The sequence below is a fragment of the Nuphar pumila genome, chromosome 4, assembly GCF_984573655.1.
Source record: "Nuphar pumila chromosome 4, dmNupPumi1.hap1.1, whole genome shotgun sequence".
NCBI classification, from domain to species: Eukaryota; Viridiplantae; Streptophyta; class Magnoliopsida; order Nymphaeales; family Nymphaeaceae; genus Nuphar; species Nuphar pumila.
In genome coordinates this window covers 141563460-141588194 of record NC_143252.1, presented here as the reverse complement: position 1 = coordinate 141588194, position 24735 = coordinate 141563460, and the positions used below count along the sequence as shown (strand labels likewise).

Here is a 24735-nt window from a genome sequence, read left to right as displayed (position 1 = left end):
CGTATACTGCACGTCAAACGATCTAGGCCCCATCCCACCCATTTTTTGTCACCCCTTTCATCATTCATTTGTCTTTGCTCTGATCCCTAAGGGAATCTATGGATCGCTTAAACGACACCTCAGCAAATCACACGACAGCAATCATGGGTCTCACTACAACAAAATGCAGCACCTCTCATAATGAGATGAGTGTCACTTAAGAGATCCATGGATCCCAAGTTTTCCCATCACCCCCAAACATAGCTTTAGCTTTAGTGGAAGTGGAATCTCATAGCTGATATATAACAAAAACACCATTAAAAGATGATATCTATAACATCACTGTTCTTCATGCAAAAGAATAAGAAGGAACCTAAGACGACGATGTCGTCGACTAAGAAGTGGAGATGGGTCGTGAGGACGACCTCCCGGGTCGGGCCAGTAGGTTCATACTGAGCCCGAACCCGAAGGGAAAGAGCGGGTCGTAGTGCGGGTCGCCGACGTTCATGGGCAGCTGGTCGACCCGGCGGAACCACGTCCTGGGTAACCTCCCCTGGAAGTCGTACTTCCCGAAGATGACGTCCGCGATCCCGGTCCCCGCCTCGCTGCCGGGCAGCCAGGCGGCCACCAGCGCGTCGACCAAGTCCAGGTACGGCTCGATGACCAGGGGCCGGCCCGAGACCAGGACGACCAGACACCGCGTTCTGGAGCACACGTCCTCGATTATCTGACCGCCCCCGAGCGGCACCACCAGGTCCTGGTCGTCGCCGTCCGTCTCGGCGTAGGGGGGTTCCCCCACCACCACGACGGCGTAGGAGAAGTTGCCGTTCCTCCGGAAGAATGACTTGTCCGGCCGCTGCTCGTAGACCACCTGCGTCTGCTTGCTCACCCCGGCCTTTATTCCCTCCAGGATGGTCGTCCCTGCAATTGGACAAAGGTGACCAATATGAGCACCAACGAAGGAAGAGACACGAACACGAGGGCACGTAATGCGGGTTCGACCAGCAAGTTTTGAAAAAATTTCAAGAAAACAGGACACGAGAACACACTACTTTTTGGGTTTTTTAAAATCAATAAAAACCTATTTTCTTAATAATTTAACTGCAAAATGCATTTTATTTAAATGAAATTTAAAAAATTAATAAAATATCACTAAACATATCGTTGCATGTACGTGTCCGCGTCATCGTGTCCTAAGGTGTTCTGTCGTGTCACACCAGATGGGAGCCGGGAGGGAGGAATCTTACCAGTTGTGGTGTTGCCGCTGCTGCCCTGCCAGGAGACCGTCCACCCACCGCACTGATGTCCCACGTCATGGGCGTGCGTGCCTGCAACCAAGATCCTTGGGGCCTTAGTGCTGAGGGGCAGCAGGGGCATCCTATTCTTCCCGTTCTTCAGCAAGACCAGGCTCTTCCTTACTGCCTCTCTAGCCAATTCCCTATGATCCTGCACAATTGCGTAGAAAAAAAAATGAACCAAATGATCTTTCTGGATTTTCTAAAAGGGAGGATGCTTTGGCGCTCACCTTGTGACCCACTAGGCTCAAGAGGTTCCGGTTCGCCAGGGGCTGCTCGAACAGCCCGGCCACAAACTTGACCCTGAGTATCCGGCTGACCGCATCGTCGATCCGGGTCATCGTGATCCGACCCTTGGTCACCAGGTCCGTGAGATCTCTGATGAACCGCTGGTAATCGTAGGGAACCATCACCATGTCGATCCCGGCGTTGATGGCTGCAAGGACACTGTTCCTGTAGTCGCGACCCGGTGGGCTGGTTATCCTGTCCACGCCTTTCCAGTCCGAGATCAGCAACCCCTGACACGCATCAGAACATTTTCAACACAATGTGACCGCCCCCCCACAAAATCTAAAAGTCAAGGCAACACTATCAAGTCAACACTGTGGTGCCAAGAAGACATGAGCATGAAAGAACAAAAACTGACCCTTGCATTTTTTTTAAAGGCAATCTGGGGTTAGAGGGATTCGAACCTGGGCCTTCAGCTTGGCACAAGACCCCGCTTACCATATGGGATACCACCTCGGTGGTCACCCTTGCATCTTGCTATGTTCTATTTCTACTGTTTCTATATGCTAAGACTGACCAACGTAATGATCTAGTGCATTTTACAAGTTATTTTTAATTTATACAGTTAATTGTTATTACTTTGAAAATAAATCTTACAATGTCACTGCACTAAGTAGATAACCTACGCCAGACATATCTGAAATATTCCGTGGCTAGACTCTGATGCAAACAAATTTTTTTTTTTTTAATTTATACCCAGCACGAAGACCCGGTTGCGCTGGCTCAGCCTGCCATACTTACGGTCATCGTGCCAGCAGCGTAAAACTCTGAGGCTAGGACCCCCTATGCTATGCATTGGCTTGGGCAGAGACGCCCAAGAAAATCGAACCTTGACTGTCCGTCTAGCAGACAAGGCCTCACCGCCACTACGCCAACCCCCCTTGGGGCAACTCTGATGCAAACATGCTAAATTGATTTTTGAAAGTCTTTTCAATTTATTTTTTAAATTCTAACCATACAGATGTGATATACATACTCAATTTTATAGGGATCAACTTTTGGAACGTTCAATTCTGATACATGTGTGGGTTTTTATAAGATTCTACAGTCCAAAATCTTTGTAAATTCTCGAGGCTCCAAAATATTGTTTTTTCATAAAAAAAAAAAAACACGATCCTGGACCCTGGTGAGCTTGTTAGAGAGAGAAAGAGTATAACCTGAAAACCCATTTCTTGTTTGAGGAGGCTGGTGAGGAGGTAGGGATTGGCATGCATCTTGATGCCATTCCAGCTTGAGTACGAGACCATGACGGTGGATACACCCATGGCAAGGGCATCGAGGTACGGCCTTATGTGAACGTGAAAGAGCTCCGGGTAGCTCGCAATTGTGTTATTCTCGTTGATGCCGCTCACCGTCCCACCATCACCTGTGAAATGTTTAGCGCATGCCACAACGTTGTTGCTGCCAAAACCCATTTCCTCAACATTAGAATGTTTTTTTTTGTGACGAAGGAAAACCTTCACCCAGAACCGGGTCACTTAATGGACCCACCTCTCTGCAAGGTAAAACTCCAGGATGAGAACACGACCCAACCATGATAAAACAATGGCAGCCTCCATGCGCCATTAATTTCAACATCATATATGATTCACAAATAAGGGATGCAACAGTCGGGTTTGGGTCTGAGTCCCAACCGAATCCGAGTCCATTTAATCAGATCCAGGATAGAATGCCAAGTCTGATTACCAGTCCCATATTTGGTTTCAATAGGAATTGTAGACAAATTCTCAAATATAAATCTCAGACCGTTGTTAGGTACCTCACTCAATTAGCTAAGGGGGGACGTACATAAAATGGAAAGATCGATTGGTTCTCCCTTTAAGAGGGTGATGATACATTGACAATATGAAGTTTTCATTTTAAAATCTATATAGAAAATGATCTTATTGTACAACAAATATAATGCATTTCTTGAAATACTCATAATTTTCGTTATTCTCTAATGTCCAAAATTATAAATATCTGATTTTAAAAAGGCCTTTTTACTTTTGTTACAAAAAATTTTCTAAATATATGTGAATTTTCTCTCAAATATGTGGCTGTTTTTTGCAGAACAGTCTATATTATCAATTTTGTATATCTTTGATCTTACGTTAAACATTTATATTTTTATAGTCAGTGAAAAGCTTAGGCATAGGCCTATAACTTTTCTGTTTTGAGTCAAAACCAAAAACTTCTCTAGAGTTTCTATTTGTAGATTCTAAAACTAGAATAGAAGCATGTTTTATAGATTGAAACAAGCACGACTGCACGTTTTCTTTTCTTATGCTATTTTCTACTGACATGCATTAAAAATTGAGAAAAAAAAAAGCAAAGATAGAGACATTAGCTTTCCAACGCCATCAAGATCACATTGATTTGATGAGTGATTGGGGAGAAACACTATCTGAAAGTTAGACTGCTCGATTGTTTTAAACTGTAGAGCATGCTCCTGTTCTAGTTTTGAATCTAAAAAACGGAAACCCTAGAGGGATTTTCAACTTTGACTTAAAACAATAAAGTTATATGCTTATATCTCAGCTTTCTAATGAATGTAAAAATAGAGGTCTTTGATGTCAGAGCGAAGAGATATAAACTTGAGAACAAAGACTATTCAGCAGAAAATACATATATATGATTTTTGCATATATTTTTTGTGATTTTCTCTTAAATATATGTAGAGTTCCTTCTATATATGCAATTTTCTCTCATATATTAGATTTTTCAACTAAATAAGCGATTTTCTACTAAATATATATGATTTTTCTCTTATAAATGATTTTCTTCATAAATATATGAAATTTTTTGCCTTTACATGTGATTTTTTCTTAATTATATATGTTTTCATGAATAAAAATTTGTATATATATAGGAGAAACTCTAAATACATTTAGAAAAAAAATTATATATATATATATATAAGATAAAAATCACATATATAAGAGGAACTTCACATATTTTTAAGAGAAAATCACATATATAAGAGTAACATACGATTATGATGCCTAAGTAGGTTTTTCAGGTCTTTATAATTCAAGATTTCAAAATGTATCAAAATTTCAGACACTACTGTATAGGAGTGGCAATCGGGTTGGGTTGGCGGGTTGGTGGGTCAGCATACCCTAACACGAACCCGACTCGTTTATTAAACGGGTCAACTATGGCAAACACGAACCCGACCCATTTATTAAACGGGTAACCCGACACGACATGGTTAACCCATTTAATAAATAGGTTGGGTCGGGTAAATGGGTTGGTGGGTTAGTGGGTCGGGTTCGGATTCACTATTGATGCCTGAATGGAACGTACTGAAGAAAAAAAATGCACATTATTTTAGACGCCGTCTGTAATGTGGAATGAGATTGACGCCGTCCAAAATACACACTACGTCATTAATGTGGATTGAGATTGACGCTGTCCGGATAGCAAACCAACAGTCTAGATGCGATCCAGACCATCGATCCCCCTTCTTTTAAGAATGAAGGTTGATTTGGCACGTCAATCAGAATGCTTCTGTCTCCTTTTTTACACCCACAGTTATTATTCAATCGTACCATTGGGGACAAAGGTAGTAGTAGGTCCAGACCATCAAAATTGGAAATCGAACCGTCTAGATGCAAAGTTGTCATAATTTTTAATGGATTGTTTTACAGAAATGCAATACCTAAACGGGTTGGTGGGTCGGATTCGGGTAAATGGGTTGACCCGCCTGCCTAACCCGTCGGGTCAGCCGGGTTGGCGGGTTGGCATACCCCTAACACGAACCCGACCCGTTTAATAAACGGGTTAGGTGGGTCGACCCGTTTATTAAATGGGTTAGTTTAAGCCAAACCTGAACCCGCCTAAGAGGCGGGTTGGCGGGTGGTGTCAGGTTTTGCCACCCTTACTACTGTAGATAGCAACAGGTATTATTTGTTTGGATAAGCAAGCTGGGGTTAGGCAGACCCCTACCAGAATACAAGGCTATGCAAAATACATATCAAGAAATTAAGGATACTAATCTGGTGGTTTTATCAGATATTTGTAAAGGAAACATAATACCAGATATTTTCCCTATACGAACTGTTTGTACGTCACACACATAATTAAGAGTGTCAATGAGTCCAACCGGTACTAAACCCTGTGGGATCAGGTTCGGGTTTAGTGATAAAAAAAGGAGGTCCTATTAGAAACTAGATCTGACCCAAAAGGTCTAATTAGTATTTGGATCCGAGTATGGTTTGTAATTTTTTTAAAACAGATCCAGGTCTGACCCGAATTTCAATTAAGACCCATGATTTTTAATATTAAAAGATAAAAAAAATATATTGGGTATGGACCGGATCTAGTTTCTATAATCCGTATAAGGTTTGGGTATGGTTTTTCTTATAGCAGACCCATAAGATCTGGGTCTGGAACCGGTACCCACACCTCAAAACAGATCTGAGTTCGGACTCACCTCGGTCTGAACAAGATCCGATCCACACACACCCCTACACATAATATGGGAAACTGTTTGTACGTCACAAAGGGGGGGACACACATCCTATAAAAACATGATTTTTGTGCCATGTGATGGCACGTGATCCGGACTCTCCACAAAGGGGAAGCAGATCAGGTCATGCTGAAAATGAGCGTTTTTGCTCATGCGGACATCGTGGCCGTCTGTTTGCATTTTGGATGAATGCCACGTGGTTTTGTTGACTTTTGAGCTTTTTAAAATGCAAATCGGATGGCCACGATGTGAGCATGAGCAAAAACGCTCATTTTCAGCATGACCTAATCTGCTTCCCCACAAAGGGGGCTTGGGAAATGATGGTGAAAGGACTCGCTTGGTTGGTACCATCTACAGTTTCGATTTGTTAAGTGGCCAACTTGGCCAAAGTACTATGTCTGTCAATCAATTGGGGTGGTTTTCCTGTTCTTATAGGGAAAAAATGCCAAGTATCGAGCAAAAATTCCAGAGTACAAACCGGACCCATATATCACTCAACTTGGGATCTAGTGAATCCGATTTTGGGTCAGGTTAAGTACCCGACACATTGACAGTCATACCCAACGTAGAGTCACCAGACTCTCTTTCAGGGTCTGTTGTCTGATGCTTGGCCAAGAATCGCCGGATCGACCCATCTCCAAAACCGGCCAACCTGATCCAAGCCAAGCCTTCCGAACTGATTCGGCTCATATTAACTTGGGATCTCTTAACTGATCCCCTTATGTGACCCAGACAACCACATGACAGCATTTTGACTGTTGTTGTGAGGGCCCATGGAATTATGTCATGTGATTGGCTGGGGGCACATAAGAGATCAGTATAAAGACCCCAGCAGAATCCCCCTCTAGGCTCTATCTCATCTTAGCCATCAATGAACAACATCATTTCACAGATGGGTAAGAGTGCAGAAAATATCATACCCTCCTTGAGCTACAAAGGGGTAACCCCTGGGGTGGCCCGGTGGTGGGGACCCTTGCAAGCCAATTATTATCTCGGCCATGCTCCTCACTACCTCCGTATCCTCGCTGTAGCTTTCGTAGCACCGTCCCCATCTCGGGTCCCTGCACACCTGTGGCGGGGGAGCAAATCAACAACCAAATCGCCCACTCATCATTTGTTAATCTTTCTAAACAGTTCTAGTGAAAGAAGATATCCAGATAATGACTATTCCCATGGTTTTGGTGACGGGCCAACGTTTTATTTCTTGAGAAAAATGTGGCAATCATTGAGAGACATGTAAAGCGATCCTTCTTTTTAAGGTTTTTGCTTTACGAAAGCAAGTTAATGATTGTACCGGTGAAAAGCGACAGCTTGGGAAAATTGATGAAAATCACAGTGGGAGCATTGGAAATAATCCAAACCCTTTTGAAGAAGGATGGATTTAACCATTTAATAATCTTCTCGTCCACGTGTGAAGGAAGAAACCCAAAGACACGAGCTTCTTGTTTCACAATTCAACCAATTTATTTGTCCTTGGCTTCTGATCAATATTCCAATCCTCTCCAGTTTCTCTTCAACTCCTAATTCTAAAGACAAGAAAAAGAAGGTGAAAACAAACAAACAAACAAATAGCAAGAGGCCCTCCAAACTTGTAAAAATGCGGAGCAGATCAGATTTTGGGGGGAAAAAAGAACCGCATGGAAGTATTTTTTAAAGGTTCTTGATTCACGGGAGCTCTTCGTGTATTCAAATAAAAATCGAAACTCAACCTTTTATTTGATTTTTGGCTTCTACTTGGAATTAAAGGATTCTCAAGAAAACTCTTACTGCAAGGCAAGGGGCGAAGGTGTACGGGATTCCGGTGGCCCGGACTTCAAGCGCCGTCGCGATTCCGATCCGTCTCACGAGGTCTTTATCCCTGAGACGGGGAAGAAACTTGGATTACAAAAACGCCCTTGGAGAGGTGGACCGATATGACAACGACTTTTTGTCGGTAATAGTGTATGTATGTAAGGACGATAGTGGAAATATCGGTACGATTCTTTCTCGCGCCGCGACTCACCTGGTCGCGCCGAGGCCGATGTTGTGGGGGAAGACGGTGGCGCCGACGACGTTGTTGTGGCCGTGAACAGCGTCGGTGCCGTAGATGACGGGGATCCCGAGGCGAGTGGCCATCGCGGAGGCCTGGAAGCCGTCGATCATGTCCGCCCACATTTCGGGAGTCGCGTCCGGCGCCGGGGTGCTCCCTCCCCCGTTCAGCACGCTCCCTGGTCGAAGAGGATGAGTGTTAACAAAACACGCAAGAAAGATCAACGCCCAATCTCCGGCGACGATCTTCATCAAGAGAGAGAGAGAGAGAGAGAACCGATGAAGAGGGAGCGGAGGACGGCCGGAGAGGCGACGGAACGGTCGATCTGAGTCATCTGGCCGATCTTCTCTGCCAGAGTCATCCGAGAGAGGAGGTCGGAGACGCGGGCTTCGACGGGGAGGGCTGGGTCTTTGTACGGTGGTGGCGGGTTCGTGATTTCTGCGAATGCTGGGGTTGGTGATAAGAGTGAGAGGAGGAGGAGGAGGAGGAGGAGATGGTGGTTGTTGGCACCCATGCTTTTTCTTTGTTTCAGTGGTTACCTGAGAGAGGGAGGGAAAGTGAAAGAAAGAAGAAGAGTGGTTGAGACTGGAGAGTAGGGAGAACACGCGCTTAAATAGAGAAACCGGGCTTTGTATTTTTGTGTACCCAAATTGCCCTTGATCATCGGATTTTGGTTTCCATCATGCCATCTGCGTGTTGCCCGCACGTAACGTCAAGAACGAACGGTGGATCTTGGTGGAAATTCGAATTCTTTTGGCAGCTGCGGTTTCCCATAGAAAGCCAAAATTCATGGATTTGGCATTTCTCGCATTATTTGTTTGGAATGGTTTCATCATTCCTTTCCCTTTTTTTTCCCAATGAAGGGTGTTTGAGTAGGGGTGTCAACGGGCCTGGTTTACCCATCCTATGGGGTCCGGGTATGATGATAAATAAGAAGACCCGATTAAGATCCGGGTCAGCATCCGAAGGTCCGATTAATACATGGACTTGGGTATAGTTTGTGAAATTTAATACAAGACTCGGGTCCGACCCGAGTTTCAATTAAGACCCGCAAGTTTTCAATGTAAAAATGACAAAAAATATGGTTTTACCAGGTATGGTATGGGTTTGGTTCTTGTAGTTCTCATCGGGTCTAGGTATTTTTTTTCTTATAATAGACCCGAATCCAAACCCAATACCATACCTGAAAATCTGGTCCAAGTCTGGTTTCATCTGGGTCCGAACCAAACCCTACCCATTGACACTATGTTTGAGTAGGAGTGTCAATGGGTGGGGTTTGACCTGGACCTGTGCCATACCTTATAGGTCAAGATTTGGTGATAGACAAGAAGGTCCGATTAGAATCTGGGTTGAATATATAGATTCAAGTATGATTTGTGAAATTTCATGCCAGATCCGGTATTGACCCAAGTCCGGACTAAGATCCAGAATTTTTCAATGTAAAAAAAGATAAAAAATGTAAAAAATGTATTATATTATCGGGTTTGGTTCATGAAATCGTTATAAGATCCAGGTATGCTTTCTCTTATGGTGACTGGTGAGTTAGATTAGACCCGTGATCTGGACTTGGTAACATAATTTCATATCAGGTCTGGGTTTGGTTTCACCTGAGTCCAAACCCGTTCCATTGACACCCTTAATTTGAGAGAAGAGAGACAGTCAATTGATGCACTCTTAAAATTGAACTACGTGGTAGTTAAAACCACCTCTTTGGTAGTTGATTTAGGGTACGTTTGCATGTCACGGAAGAAGTCTTGGAACCTTCTTCAGCGGTTTCCTTTTCTGCGGAAACAGAATCGGATCCCTCCCTTCACGAGAATGCTTTTCGCAGAAAAGGAGGGTCCAATGTTGAAAATGGCCACATTTTCCACGGGAAAAATGGTTTGCAGTGTTTCTTTTGTTACTGTGGGCCCTGCAGAAAACACACGCCCGTCAATGCGTTTTCGCAAAAAACGGCCCACTTTCCATGACATGCAAACGGGCCTTTAAGGATTTGGAGGTGGCATTTCCTACGCCAACACCCTGATGGTGCTTTGACGGTGGGCTCCCAAAAAGAGGCTTATATTTCTTGCATTTTTGTTTTAAAAAATATATATATATATATTGGCAGAAAAAGTTTATTAAACTTAAAGAAATATATACAAAATAAAAATAAATTTAATTTTTTTTTAATTCTCTAACCTGTTCTGCCACGTGTCATGGGTCCCAGCTTCCCCAGGATGATGGTCGATCGGTCATGGAGAAGGGTAGGTCCCACGATGGTTAGGGCGCACCCTCCCTAGAACGGAAGCAGATCAGGTCATGCTGAACTATGAGCATTTTTGCTCATGCCCACATCGTGGCCATCCTATTTGCATTTTAAAAAGCTCAAAAGTCAACAAAACCACGTGGCATTCATCCAAAATGCAAACAGACGGTCATGATGTGGGCATGAGCAAAAACGCTGATATTCATCCCTGATCCAAACAGAACGGAGAACGGGCCCGTTTCCTCCCCGCTGCCATCCCTAACTACAGGTCAGCATGATTAGGTTGTGACTCATCGTCGTCATCATCATCATCATCGAGGTTGTTAATCCGTTAACCGTACGTGTGGTATGGAAGTTTATCCATACATTCATATTCCACACCATCATCATGGTCATCGTCAACATTCATACATTACTGCCTATGGTCTACCCAAGTTACGTGTCATCTATTATAATTTAAAATTTTCAAACAAAGGAAGTGTGGCGTGTGTATCGATACATTGAACACCGTGAATATCAACGTCATCAGGGCGGTGAACGTGTGAGATCAGGAACTTTTCAAATATATACGAAGGTTTTCTGTCTCATATTTGTATCTCTTTAATCCGACATTCAAAACAAGTGTTTTTTTTTGTCATTGCAAACCCTAGACACAATAACTTTAATGTTTTAAGTCAAAATTTAAAACCCTTTTAGGTTTTTTGTTTTTGAGTTTCAAAATTTAAATAAAAATATATTTCGCAAACAGAAACAATAGAATAATAGGTAGTTTCAGATGATGTTTTGATTCAAAATTTTTAAAAAATATAAAAAAATAAAGAAACTAGACAAAAATACATTTTGAACGATACCTGAATTTTGTCAAGTTTGTTTTTTCTTTTCTATTTTTTTCAGAATCCTTTATTTTTAAGATCGAAACGAAAACTACTCATTATTCGATTGTTCTAATTTGTAAAACATGTTTATATTCCAGTCTTGAAATTTAAAAACGAGAATTCTAAAAGAGTTTTCGATTCTGACTCAAAAGATGAAAGTTATAAGGCTCTCTCAGCTTTCCAACGATTGTAAAAACATGAGTTTTATAGAAAAATACATATATGAGAATAGAGATTGTTGTGTAAAAAATAATTATATATTTGAGAGGAAGTTCACGTATATAAAAGAAAGTCCACATGTCTGATTACTAAAAAAAAGTCTTTTTAAATTTAGATATTTACGATTTTGGATACAGAGAATATAAAAAATTATAAAGTTTTTAAAAAAACACATTAAATTAACCACGAACATTTTCAGATTTAAAAAGCCTTCAAAAGGCAACACATGCTCAATAACTACAACTCGGATGAAGAGAGACAATATTTGCCCATTCTTTTTTTACAAAGCAATTGCATAGCTCTTTGCAATATTCTCACAAGACTCATTCTCTTGCAAGATCAACTCTCATGAGAAAATTCTTATAAGATTTAAGAGTCATGAATGCCAACCCTTGACCAACTCTTCCTAGCCTCAGAGTTTTACGCTGCTGGCATGACGACCGTAGGTATAGCACACTGAGCCAGCGTGACCAAGTCTTCATGCTGGGTGCAGTTTCTTCGATTTATAAATCCAAAAAAAGTCACATTTTATTCATTTTCACACCCTCATTTTATCACATTTGCAATGGCATGGGCAAATGAGACCTTGTGAGGATCATTCTTTCACATTAATTTGTAAGAAAATGATTCTCACTAGGGGCCAAGCAAACATGCCCTTAATGGTCTAAAAAGGTGTATGGCAGAAACCAAAATGCTTTTGATTTTTTTTGTCAACAGAGACTATTTTATCTCAAACAAGGTAAAAAGATATGAAAATGTTTCCCATTAAATTGTTGGATGGAGGATTTGGCTGAACTAGGTACATGCCTCCCTCACTCTCTCGCTGTTTCTCTCTCAATCCCCTGTCTCTTCTCTCTCCCTGTGCTCTCACCCTCTTTTCGGCTGGCAGACCTCCGGTGAGCTCCTGTTCAATGAACCCCTCTCACCCTCGCCTGACTCTCTCTCTCGTTTGTCTGTCGATGCCAACGCCGGTGACCACCAGGTACACCCCTAATCCCCCTCTTCTGCTTTTGTCTTCTTTCTTCTTCGTCTCTCTTTTTCTCTTCTTCAGCAGGACGGCAGGGGCAACACCCCCTTGTTGTCTGCTTTGCGTCGATCGGCAAGAGTAAAGCCCATGCCCCAGTCCTCTCTCCTTTAGCAGTGGAGGGGCCGAGCCCTCTCCCTGTCTTCTCAAAATGCGAGGGAGGGGCTCGGCCCCCTCCCTATTTTCTTTTTCGCCAGGGAGGGGTCGAGCCCCCTCCCTGTTAATAGGGAATGCGAGGGAGGGGCTCAACTCCCTCCGTTTTTCCTTTTTCCTTTTTGCCAGGGAGGGGCCAAGCCCCCTCCCTGTTCCCTATTTCGCCAGGAAGAGGCTGAGCCCCATCCCTGTCTCCTTGTATGGGTTACAGGGAAGAGGCTCAATTCTTCTCTATTTCTCTTTTTCGAAAGGGAGGGACTGAGCCCTCTCCATGTCTCTCTGCTTTCCTTTTTATGCAAAGGGAGGGGCTGAGCCTCTCCCTACTCTTGTTTGGGCTTGGGGTCGGGTTTGGCTCATCAGTCGAGCTCACCCTTCACCTTTGGTCGTTGGCAAGGTTGAGCCTAGTTTGACTGCCGAGTTCACCTACCTCTCCAGTTTCACCTTTCAAGCTTGTGATACATATTCATGCTTTGCTATGTCGCAACTTGCATGGCGGATCTCGCTCGCGCAACGCGGCCCGAACCTTTCATTACTTACACACGAAGGCAGGCACAACCCTGAGACTCCTCAAGGTAGGGAAAAGTTGCGCAATGAACTTTGAAAAAACTAAACTAAGTTAAAACACTAAAAATATAAATTAAATAATTAAATATATGCTTAAGTATCAGCCTATACAGCTGAATCAGTAGCCCTACGATTTAGAGCAGATACTGACAACATTGGTCTCGACCAGTGGTAAGAATCACATCCAACCCAGATTTGATAAATAGGATCAGTGTCATCAATTAAACTTCTTTCAAAAAAGATAAGAAGGATCAGTGAAATCCAACTCTGAAAAGGTAAAAAAAGGTCATGGTTGGGTGCGACTGTGAATTTGTTCACTTTATAATATTCATGTTAACCAAGATGTCTCTCCAATGGAGAAGTTCAAATGCAAGAGGGAATGTGAGTTGCCATTAAATTAATTTAAAAAACAATAAATTTATTTAGTGTAATTAATGACGCTTTTGATTAAGTCAAACTTCATAAAAAAAGTATATATTATATTGTCTGGTATCTTTCGCTCTCCTACCTGTTCAATACATTTCTAACATTTTATGAAAGCTCCATTTTTATGGCGTTGCTAAAATGTAGTGTTTTTTTTTCTATGAAGGACGAGAAATAACCCTTGGAATTAAAGACCTAATCATGTTGGCTAAGCCTATCGTACTTATCATGAGTTATCATCTCTTTCTCTAATTGTAAAGTCATTGTGCAATTCTTTCCCTTAAGAAGTCACCTGGCTTTATTTGAGTTAGAGATAAGGCTTATCCCTTGTCCCTTGCCATCTTGTGAATGATGTTGAAGTGTGATGTTGGGGTAGGGATGGCAGTGGACTGGGGTGGGGGCGGGGGACAAGGTCTCCACCCCTGCCCCGTTTCAAAATCTGAACCTTCATCCCTGCCTCCATCCCCGCACGGGGATGGATTTTAACCTCCACCCCCGCCTCCATCCCGGTTTCATGTCCTCCATCCTCAGTCCAAACGGGGGTGAGGCAGGGCGGGCCCCCGTTTCCCGTCAGTCTATAGTCATTCCTTAAAGGATTGGGGACGGGGAAAGGCGGGGATTGATGGGGACGGGGCGGGGGAAAGCGTAAGTCCATCTTTGCCTCCATCCCCGCATGGGGATAGATTTTAACCTTCAGCCCCGCCTCCATCCCCATTTCATGCCCTTCATCCCCAGTCCAAACGGGGCGAGGCGGGGCGGAGACCCGGTATCCTCCGGTCCACTGCCATCCCTATGTTGGGGCCACCAACTGGGAACCACAACACACTTCCAATTTAAGGCTCCCAAACAGAGACTGAATGGCAAAGAAGGCACCTTTCGGAAACTCACTTCACAACCAAAAAAGTATCTCATGTAGGGATGGCAGTGGACACCCCACCTTGACTCATCCCGTTTAGACCGGGAATGGAGGACATGAAACAGAGATGAAGGCGGGGATAGAGGTTAAAATCAAAATCCATGCGGGGATGAAGGTGAAGATGGAGTTATGCTTTTTCCCACCCTGTCCCGCTTGGTCCCCGAGATCCTCGTTAGTAAAATAACTAAAATACCTTTAGGGATGACAGTAGACCAAGGAGAAACGGTACCTTGCCCCGTCTCATCCCGTTTGGACCCGAGATGGAGGACATAAAATGAGGATGAAGATTAAAATCAAAACCCATGCGGGGATGGAAGGCAAAATTTTGAGATGGGTCAGGTGTGGAGACCTTGTCCCTCACCTCTACCCTGGTCCACTGCCATCCCTAATTCCATGATAGTTTTTTTTTTTTATAATTCAAGGAAAACCCCCAATAACGGACCTGACCTTGGCTAGTCTCTGGTTGGTAAAACTACCCTTAAGGTACCCTTGCCTACTGGGAAGTACACCCAGCTTCGACCTTGCGGCAAGGGATGTCACCTGTGGCTTTGAACTTGAGACATTTAGTTAACTTGATTACATTCACAAGTCGCCCCTACCGGATGAGCGCAGCCCTTGTGGGCGGTATCCTATGATAGTTCTTAAATATTTATAAAGGAGTGAGTGGTAGCTGCACAGCTACCAGCTCCGCTAGCTGTCAATCACAGGTGTTATAGAGTATGGGGATTCCAATCTCTCATTAAGAAAATGAGTCACAGTTAATGCCAACCTCCAACCACACTTTCTTAATTGATATGATCATCCCTCATTATATAATATTTTTAATTAAAATAAGATTCTAAAAATTATAAAAATGATGGGGATACAAAAAAAAAACTTAACAAATACAACAATTATAAATATGTCTTAAAAACAAGATTTAAAAAAAATGGTTTAGCAAATCATGACTTTGACTGAATATATATATATATATATATATATATATATATATATATATATATATATATATATATATATATATATATATATATATATTAGAATACTAACTAGGACTACATTGAAAGACATACTAAAGGTCTGGCTTTAATATAATGTGCTCACGCTGGTCACCATTATGAGCATCAAAAAAACTTTGTTCGCCTAATACATAAACATACATTACCAATAAAGGACACAATGATTGTTTAAGACTAAAGTTCATGCAGTCAATCCTATTTTCAAGGCTACTAAAGAGTGTGATTATTAATTATTGTCTCTCAATAGAGATACCAACCCCCGCACATATCAAATTGCCTATTTGGTAAAGAGATAATGTCGGGTCTACTTCAAGCATGTGTGTTGCATGCTCCAGTGTCCCTGTCGGGTCCTCAGGAGATTTTCTCATACTAGCATCGTGAGTAGGTCTATCTCTTGAAGGCTTCATCTTTAAGATACCCTACTGCAGAAAATAAATAAACTGAACTCATATGAATTTATGAGGTAAAAAAGTATTGGAAGCCTCAACGAGATGATTATACTAGAAGTCGACTGAGCATATATGAACTTGTGAGCTAAGTAATTATCATGAGTTTACAAATGTGAGCTCGAGCCGAGTTGAAACTCAACATGTCAATGTCACACGAGTTGTTTGTGAGACAAGCCTGAATAATTCATGTTAGTGGCAAGACAATCCAATATTCTAGGCTCATCATCTATACCAGATGAGCCACAAGCTAAGCTCATATGAATTTATAAGCCAAAAAAGTATTGGAAGCTTCAACGAGATGATTATACTAGAAGCCGACTGAGCTTATATGAACGTGTGATCTAAGTAATTATCACGAGTTAAAAAAATGTGAGCTCGAGCCGAGTTGAAACTCGGCATGTCAATGTCACACGAGTTGTTTGTGAGACAAGCCCGAACAGTTCATGTTAGTAGCAAGGCAATCCGATCTAGGGTCATCATCTATACGAGATGAGCCACAAGCTGAGCTCATATGAATTTATGAGCTAAAAAAGTATTGGAAGCTTCAACTAGATGATTATACTAGAAGTCGATCGAGCTTATATGAACTTCCAAGCTAAGTAATTCTCATGAGTTTACAAATGTGAGCTCAAGCCGAGTTGAACCTCAGCATGTCAATGTCTCACGAGTTGTTTGTGAGACAAGGCCAAACAATTCATGTTAGTGGCAAGGCAATCCAATCTAGGCTAGTCATCTATACGAGATGAGCCACAAACTAAGCTCATATGAATTTATGAGCTAAAAAAGTATTGGAAGCTTTAATGAGATGATTATACTAGAAGTTGACCATATGAACTTGCGAGCTAAGTAATTCTCAAGAGTTTACAAATGTGAGCTCGAGCCGAGTTGAAACTCAGCATGTCAATATCACACAAGTTGTTTGTGAGACAAGCCCGAACAATTCATGTTAGTGGCAAGGCAATCCAATCTAGGTTCAACATCTATACAAGATGAGCCACAAACTGAGCTCATTTGAATTTATAAGCTAAAAAAGTATTGGAAGCTTCAACGAGATGATTATACTAGAAGCCGACCGAGCTTATATGAGCGTGTGAGCTAAGTAATTCTCATTAGTTAAAAAATGTGAGCTCGAGCCGAGTTGAAACTCGGCATGTCAATGTCACACGAGTTGTTTGTGAGACAAGCCCGAACATTTCATGTTAGTGGCAAGGCAATTCAATCTAGGGTCATCATCTATATGAGATGAGCCACAAACTGAGCTCATATGAGTTTATGAGCTAAAAAAGTATTGGAAGCTTCAACGAGATGATTATACTAGAAGTCTACCGAGCTTATGTGAACTTGCGAGCTAAGTAATTCTCATGAGTTTACAAATGTGAGTTCAAGACAAGTTGAACCTCAGCATGTCAATGTCTCACGAGTTGTTTGTGAGACAAGGCTGAACAATTCATGTTAGTGGCAAGGCAATCCAATCTAGGCTCGTCATCTATACAAGATGAGCCACAAACTACACACATATGAATTTATGAGCTAAAAAAGTATTGGAAGCTTCAATGAGATGATTATACTGGAAGCTGATCGAGCTTATATAAACTTGCGAGCTAAGTAATTCTCAAGAGTTTACAAATGTGAGCTTGAGCCGAGTTGAAACTCAGCATGTCAATGTCATACGAGTTGTTTGTGAGACAAGCCAGAATAGTTCACGTTAGTGGCAAGGCAATCTGATCTAGGCTCGTCATCTATACGAGATGAGCCACAAACTGAGCTCATATGAATTTATGAGCTAAAAAGTATTGGAAGCTTTAACGAGATGATTATATTAGAAGCTGACCAAGCTTATATGAACTTGCGAGCTAAGTAATTCTCATGAGTTTACAAATGTGAGCTCGAGCCGAGTTGAAACTCGGCATGTCAATGTCACACGAGTTGTTTGTGAGACAAGCCCAAACAGTTCATGTTAGTGGCAACGCAATCCAATCTAGGTTCGTCATCTATACGAGATGAGCCACAAACACAAGTATGTGTTTGGCAAGCCAAGCCTGAACATGCATTGTTCGGTTCATTCGGCTTGTTTCCCAGCCCTATCCCCACCATCCCCCACTCTCCCGGCCCTTTACAAATTTTTATGATCACTATTGTCATTTATTTTCTTATTTTGAATATTTGCTTATACTATTACATACTTTTTACATTTTAGTTATTCATGATCACTATTGTCAATTATTATCCCGAAGGCTCCTTGACTGACCCTGGTCGTCTCCCTCTCGCTGCAATTCCCGTCGCCAAACCACCCCTGTGGCCTGTTGGCTTCAGCACCGGGCCAATTGCTTTCTCCTGCTCTCCAATACGGGACTCTCTCTCTCTCGCAGGAAGCTCGTCGAAGGTAGACGAAGCTCCCACCGCACATCTATCTCTCCCTCTCTCAGCAGCAGGGAGGGGGTTTTCATGCTTTGGGAGATCCGACACGGGCGACAGAGGAAGCCCTCATCGATGAGCGACGATTCAAGGTATTTTTTACGTACTTCCGCCAAATTCTCTTTTTGTTGGTGTTTTCATGTCTTTTTCTTTTAAAAAAAAAAACTTGCTTTTTTTTATCCTGTGCATAACTGTTTAGTTATACATTGTCTATCCCAAGCCCGGATAATGGAGAAGGGTTGCGGTAGGCCAGTGACAGCCAATGTAAAAACTTAGTCACACCTTATGAATATGAACCAATATGCGAATTTCGTTGGGACGTTCCCTACTAAGCGACGCTCTGTACTCTATAGGACTGGAGGCAGTGATAAGTGGGAAAGGGTAGCTAGGTCTTTGCCCAGAAGCGATGCGTCAAACCGGCGCCCGGGGGTGGGGTCAAATAGGCAAGGGTTCCCGCACTTTGTTGGACGGATGAGGGTAAAAAAGATAGTTCAAGACCATACGATTAGGTTAGCCACTTGGAACATAGGGTCTTTAACTAGTAAGTTGGTAGAGTTAGTAGATGTTATGTGTAGGAGAAAGATTGATATTTTATGTTTACAAGAGACCAAATGGGTAGGTGAGAAAGAAAAAGTGATACAACCTTGGGGATATAAGATTTGGTATACAGGAATACATAGGAATAGGAATGGAGTTGGGATTGTTATTAGTCGTGAGTTTATAGATAATGTAGTTGAGGTCTGTAGGAAGGGGGATAGGATTATACTTATTAGATTAGTAGTAGGTACAAATATTATTAATTTTATTAGTGTTTATGCACCTCAAATCAGTTTAGACGATTCCATTAAGCATCAATTTTGGGAAGATTTAGACGGAGTAGTACAAGGGATATCTCATGGAGAAAAGATTTTCGGCGGAGACCTTAATGGACATGTAGACATTAGTAGGGATGGACTTGAGAGTATCCATGGAGGTTATGGTATAGGAGAAAGAAACAAAATTGGAAAAAGGATTTTAGATTTTGGTTTGTCCTATGATTTGATCTTAGCCAACACGTGGTTTAGGAAGAGAGAGTCTCACCTACTAACGTTTAAAAGTGGGGTTAATAAGAGTCAGATAGATTTTTTCCTACTCGAAAAGAGAGATAGGGGTTGTTGCATCGATTGTAAGGTTATACCGGGAGAAAGTGTAGCTACACAGCATAGAGTCTTAATTTTAGATCTTAAAATTGGAAAATGCCACAAAAGGGATAGGCATATGATAGATCCTAGAATTAAGTGGTGGGCATTGAAAAGAGCTAAACAAGAAATGTTTGTAGAACAGGTAGCTAAGAAAGCTAATTGGTGTCTCGAGGAGGATGCGGAATCAATGTGGTATAAGATAGCGGGTTGCATGCGAAAGGTGGCGAATGAGGTTTTGGGTGAGTCTAAAGGCGGTGCACTGTTAGGTAAGGATACATCATGGTGGAACGAAGATGTCAAATTAGCTATTAAGGTTAAAAGAGAGTGTTATAGAAATATCAGTAAGAGTCGTGATAATGAGAATTTGGAGAAGTATATGGTAGCAGAGAAGGAAGCTAAAAAAGTAGTTCGAAACGCGAGGGATAAGGTATATAAGGAGGTCTATGACAAGTTGGATACCAAGGAGGGCGAAAAGGATATTTATAAGCTTGCAAAGATTAGAGATATGAAATCGAGGGATCTGGGTATGGTTAGATGTATCAAAGATGAAACACAAAGGGTTTTAGTTAAAGATGAAGAGATTAAGGAGAGATTGAAAGATTATTTTGATAAGTTGTTTAATGGAAGGCATGCCCAAGATCTTGGCGACTTCTCAATTTCTTTACATGAAATGAATCATGACTTCATGCGCAAGATTCAAAAGAAAGAAATTACAGAGGCTTTGAAGAAAATGCAATCCAGAAAAGCAGTTGGCTCAGATGGTATACCTATCGAGGCTTGGAAATGCTTGGGAGAGAAAGGTTTTGTATGGTTGGCAAATCTTTTTAACAAGATTTGGCGGACAAATAAGATACCTAATGAGTGGAGGAATAGTACTTTGGTGCCTCTCTATAAGAATAAGGGTGATATACAAGATTGTGCAAACTATCGTGGTGTAAAACTCATGAGTCATACTATGAAACTTTGGGAGAGGGTGATTGAGTATAGGTTGAGGAAGGTGGTCATGATATCAGAGAATCAATTTGGTTTTATGCTTGGAAGATCAACTATGGAAGCTATACATCTTCTTAGACAACTTATTGAGAGATATAGAGAGAGGAACAAAGATTTGCATATGGTTTTTATTGATTTGGAGAAGGCATACGATAGAGTACCTAGGGATGTTCTCTGGTGGACAATGATGAAGAAAGGTATCTCTCTCAAGTACATTAGTATAATTAAAGATATGTACGAAGGAGTAGTAACCAATGTCCGCACTTATGGAGGGGTGACAACCAACTTTCCTATAACGGTTGGGTTACATCAAGGATCTGCATTAAGCCATTTCCTTTTTGCTATAGCGATAGATGAACTTACGAGATCAATTCAAGAAAATGTGTCGTGGTGTATGTTGTTTGCTGATGATATTGTTTTGATTGATGAGTCTAGAGCTGGGGTTAATGCTAAGTTAGAATTATGGAGACAAACTTTGGAAGCAAGAGGTTTTACGTTGAGCAAGAGTAAGACAAAATATATAAAATGTCGGTTTAGTAAGCAATGAAGTAGTGATGAGAGTGTAGTGAAGCTTGGTGAGCAACAAATAGTGGTGGATGACTGTTTCAAATATTTGGTATCTATCATTCAAAAGAATGGAGAAATTGATGGTGATGTAAATCATAGGATTAAGGATGGGTGGATGAAATGGAAAAGTGCAACTAGAGTGTTGTGCGATCGTAAAATGCCATTGCGATTGGAGGAAAAGTTTTATAGGACGACAATTAGACCTGCTTTACTATATGGTACGGAATGTTGGGCTGCCAAGAGACATCATTTGCAAAAAAATGAGTGTAACTGAGATGCGTATGCTTCGATGGATGTGTGGAAATACACTAAAAGATAAGATTCAGAACGAGGAAATACGTAAGAAGGTAGGCGTTGCATCCATTGAAAATAAGATGAGTGAGAATCGTTTATGATGGTTTGGCATATTCGGCGAAGGCCTAATGATGCTCTGGTTAGAAGGATGGAGAAATGGAAAAATCTATTAGCTAAAAGAGGTCGGGGTAGGGCTAGGAAGACTTGAATGGAGATGATAAGGAAGGATATGAATGCTTTGAACCTCACCGAGGACATGACATTGGATAAAAATGATTGGGGGAGAAGGATTCATGTGGAGGACCCAAAATGATTTTCTTTTTGGTTCATATCGTCGACCCCAATTGTTTGGGATGAAGGCGTTGTTGTTGTTGTAATGAATATAGAAATACTCAAAGTTGTGAACCAAACCAAGTAAACATAAACTTGGGTGTTATGAGAAGGATAGACCCGATATTTTGTTACTAGTCAAACCTAACCAAACCTAGACCTGACTCAAACTCTATAGATACAGGTCAGAGTCAAATAGGATGTAGGCATTATTGAATTCTATATGATCAAACGTGGGCATAATTAAATTGGGAAGTTGGACTTGGATATAGATGGCAAAAACCTATATGCAATTTGTTTTTTATGCAAATCAGATCCACATTTATCGTTTATACATGTTCAAATTTTAATTTGAGGCGAACTTTTTATATTTGGGTGTATATCTATATAACTAATCAAGCCTAAAACCTTACAAAGTGTAACTACATGTCACAGAGACATGTCATTGCTACCTTAGTGACACGACAAAACATGCTGACATGGACATTGCACATACAACTATATTATTTTAATATTTTTACTATTATCTTAATAAAATGTATTTTTAGTACTAAAATGTCAAAATTTAATTTTTTATTGATTAAAAATAAAAAATTTGTGTCCTCATGTCCTATTTTCTAAAAAACATTCAAACTTGCGAGTTGAACCTGCGTCATGTGTCGTTGCATGCACTTGTCTTTGTGAAATAGGCATAACTAAACTGGTCCAAAACAGCCTAATATGTATATAGTTGTATGTGTAATGTTTACTTATTTAGTGTAATATATAAAGAGAAGAATGCACATAATATAAGTATAAAGAGAAATATCTCTCTCTCTCTCTCTCTCTCTATATATATATATATATATATATATAATTTTAAGTGTAATACACTACATTCTGTGTAATAATTAACATGGATTATTTTACAAGAGCAAGCTCGGCTCGGCTAAACACGATCATGAGGTAAGTCATGAGCTCGGTCAACTGGTAAATGAGTCGAGCCCGAACTTGCCTTGTTTGGTTTTTCGGCTCATTTACCAGCCCTATTTCTATATAACATAATTTCTAGTTTTCTTTGTCTATCACTAGATAATATAGTTTACAATATGGGTTTAGAGTATGGATTCTCTTGATTGTTTGAAATTTAAAAATATAGCTTAAGATCCATATCCAAAATAAAGTCTCACATTGGTATCAAATGTTCGACTAAACCTGCCCCATTTACAGTCCTATAATAAGTTAGGGTGCACCATAAATGACTGAGATAAAATTCTGGCTTGGTTTTTAGAGTAGTATGCTATTTGAACCAGAACCAGAACCAGATCCAGATCAAAAAACATAATGGATCTTATTTTGACATAGTCCACAGTGTAACTGAGGCTCTGCACAGATCCATTTAGGTTTAACTTTTGGATAGGTATGATATATTAGGACGAAAATATTGGCTCTAGTTTGACCAAAAAGGTTTAAGTAAGCATTTAAGTTAAATTGGATTATACATGGGCAGGCTTTAGATCCAAACTGGATCATAATTAGGTTGTAAGGGTTGAGGGTTATAACCAATTTTTAAACTATGAACCAAATTTTAGAACCGGTTTTAATTATTTGAAGGTTAAGTAAAGATTGTAAAAGCCAAGGAGGGTGATAGAGAAAACCGGTTCAGTTTGGTTACCCATCCTCATCCTTATGATGGTCCAAGGGTGGAGGAAGGTTGGGTTAGGCTTTTGAAACCATTTTCTTCTACCAGCTGCCGTGTGGGCAGTTGACCCACATCCAGTCTGAATATCATGAGAGAGAGAGAGCTTTAGAAGTTTCATCGGAAGGCATCGGACCACAGTGACAAATATCGCGAGATTTATGAAAATTTTGCAATAATATCACGAGAAATTGCCTGAAAGTTTAAAACGGCAATTTCTCGCGAGATTTTCAAAATATCACGAGATTTATGAAAAAACATAAATACCGCAATTTAAACGCGATATTTACATTTTAAAATGCTATTTATCGTGAGAAAACTACGTATTTTTATTTTTAAATCATTTTATTAATATTTTATTATAAAAATTATTTTTATATATTTAATTTATTGCTGCGATTTTGCCCAAAAAAATGCGAGAATTATGAAAAAATTTCAATTTCTCACCAGTTTTTGATAAACGAGATTTTGCCTAAATTTTTTTTTTGACTATGCATCGGACCTTCAAAATGTGGAGATGTAAATACCTTTTCATTTCCAAGGAAGTTCAAAGAAGTGAAAATCTATTGTTGGAGAAGCTGATAAGCAGCTGTCATTTTGTCAAAATCTATTTTCAGTCAAATTTTTGGATAATTTAAGAGAAAAAAAAAACTCACCGATCGTACATTGTCTGACCTCCTTGCCCCAGAGTACACCCAGCTTTAACCTTACAGCAAGGAACGTCACATGTGAGTTTTGAACTTGTGACATCCCGTTCACTTGGTGACATTTAGAAGTCTCCCTAACAAATGAGTGAAGTCCTTTTAGGTCATTTTCAGTCAACTTATCACAAAAAAGTCATAAAAAAAAAATCATCCAAAAAAAAAGGTCATCGAAAAAAAATGTTTACTTGTTTTGTTTTCATCATATTTTCAGTGAAGGATTGTTTAGAAATAAACAAAATTTTCTCTATATTTTGGTTAGCCATGGCTGAAGAATCCCCGACCGATAAATCTGGCCATGAGTTGCTCTTCATGAACACAAATTATTTAACTAAAAAATAGAGAAAAAAATTTGTCAAAAAACATCAATGAAAATTTGGTTTTAAAATTTATTTTCAGATTTTATTTTTCAAAAATATTTTAAAAGGGTCATGGTCTTGAGAGTTGGATACTTGGAGCTAGGGGTGTCAACGGTCGGGTTTGGTTCGGATTCAGGTAGAACAAGACTTGAGTTCGATTTTAGGGTATGGTATCGGGTCTTTACCTGGGTTTAATGGGGTTTACTATAAGAGAAACCATACCCGGACCTCATAAGAACTACATGAACCACACCCGGTAAAATAATAATTTTTTTTCCATTTTACA

General features: G+C 40.7%; 1 protein-coding gene across 1 annotated transcript; it reads right to left on the bottom strand.

The window, feature by feature from the left end:
• Window positions 1-250: 250 nt before the first annotated feature.
• LOC149841375 (uncharacterized) lies at window positions 251-8626 on the bottom strand. Its single transcript, XM_090003802.1, has 8 exons — window positions 8321-8626; window positions 8018-8222; window positions 7783-7873; window positions 6936-7084; window positions 2720-2963; window positions 1505-1792; window positions 1227-1425; window positions 251-900 (listed from the first exon to the last, which is right to left on the bottom strand). The coding sequence occupies exons 1-8, from the start codon at window positions 8556-8558 to the stop codon at window positions 374-376; spliced, it is 1941 nt and encodes a 646-aa protein (XP_089859928.1). The 5' UTR covers window positions 8559-8626; the 3' UTR covers window positions 251-373.
• Between the last annotated feature and the right edge of the window lie 16109 nt (window positions 8627-24735).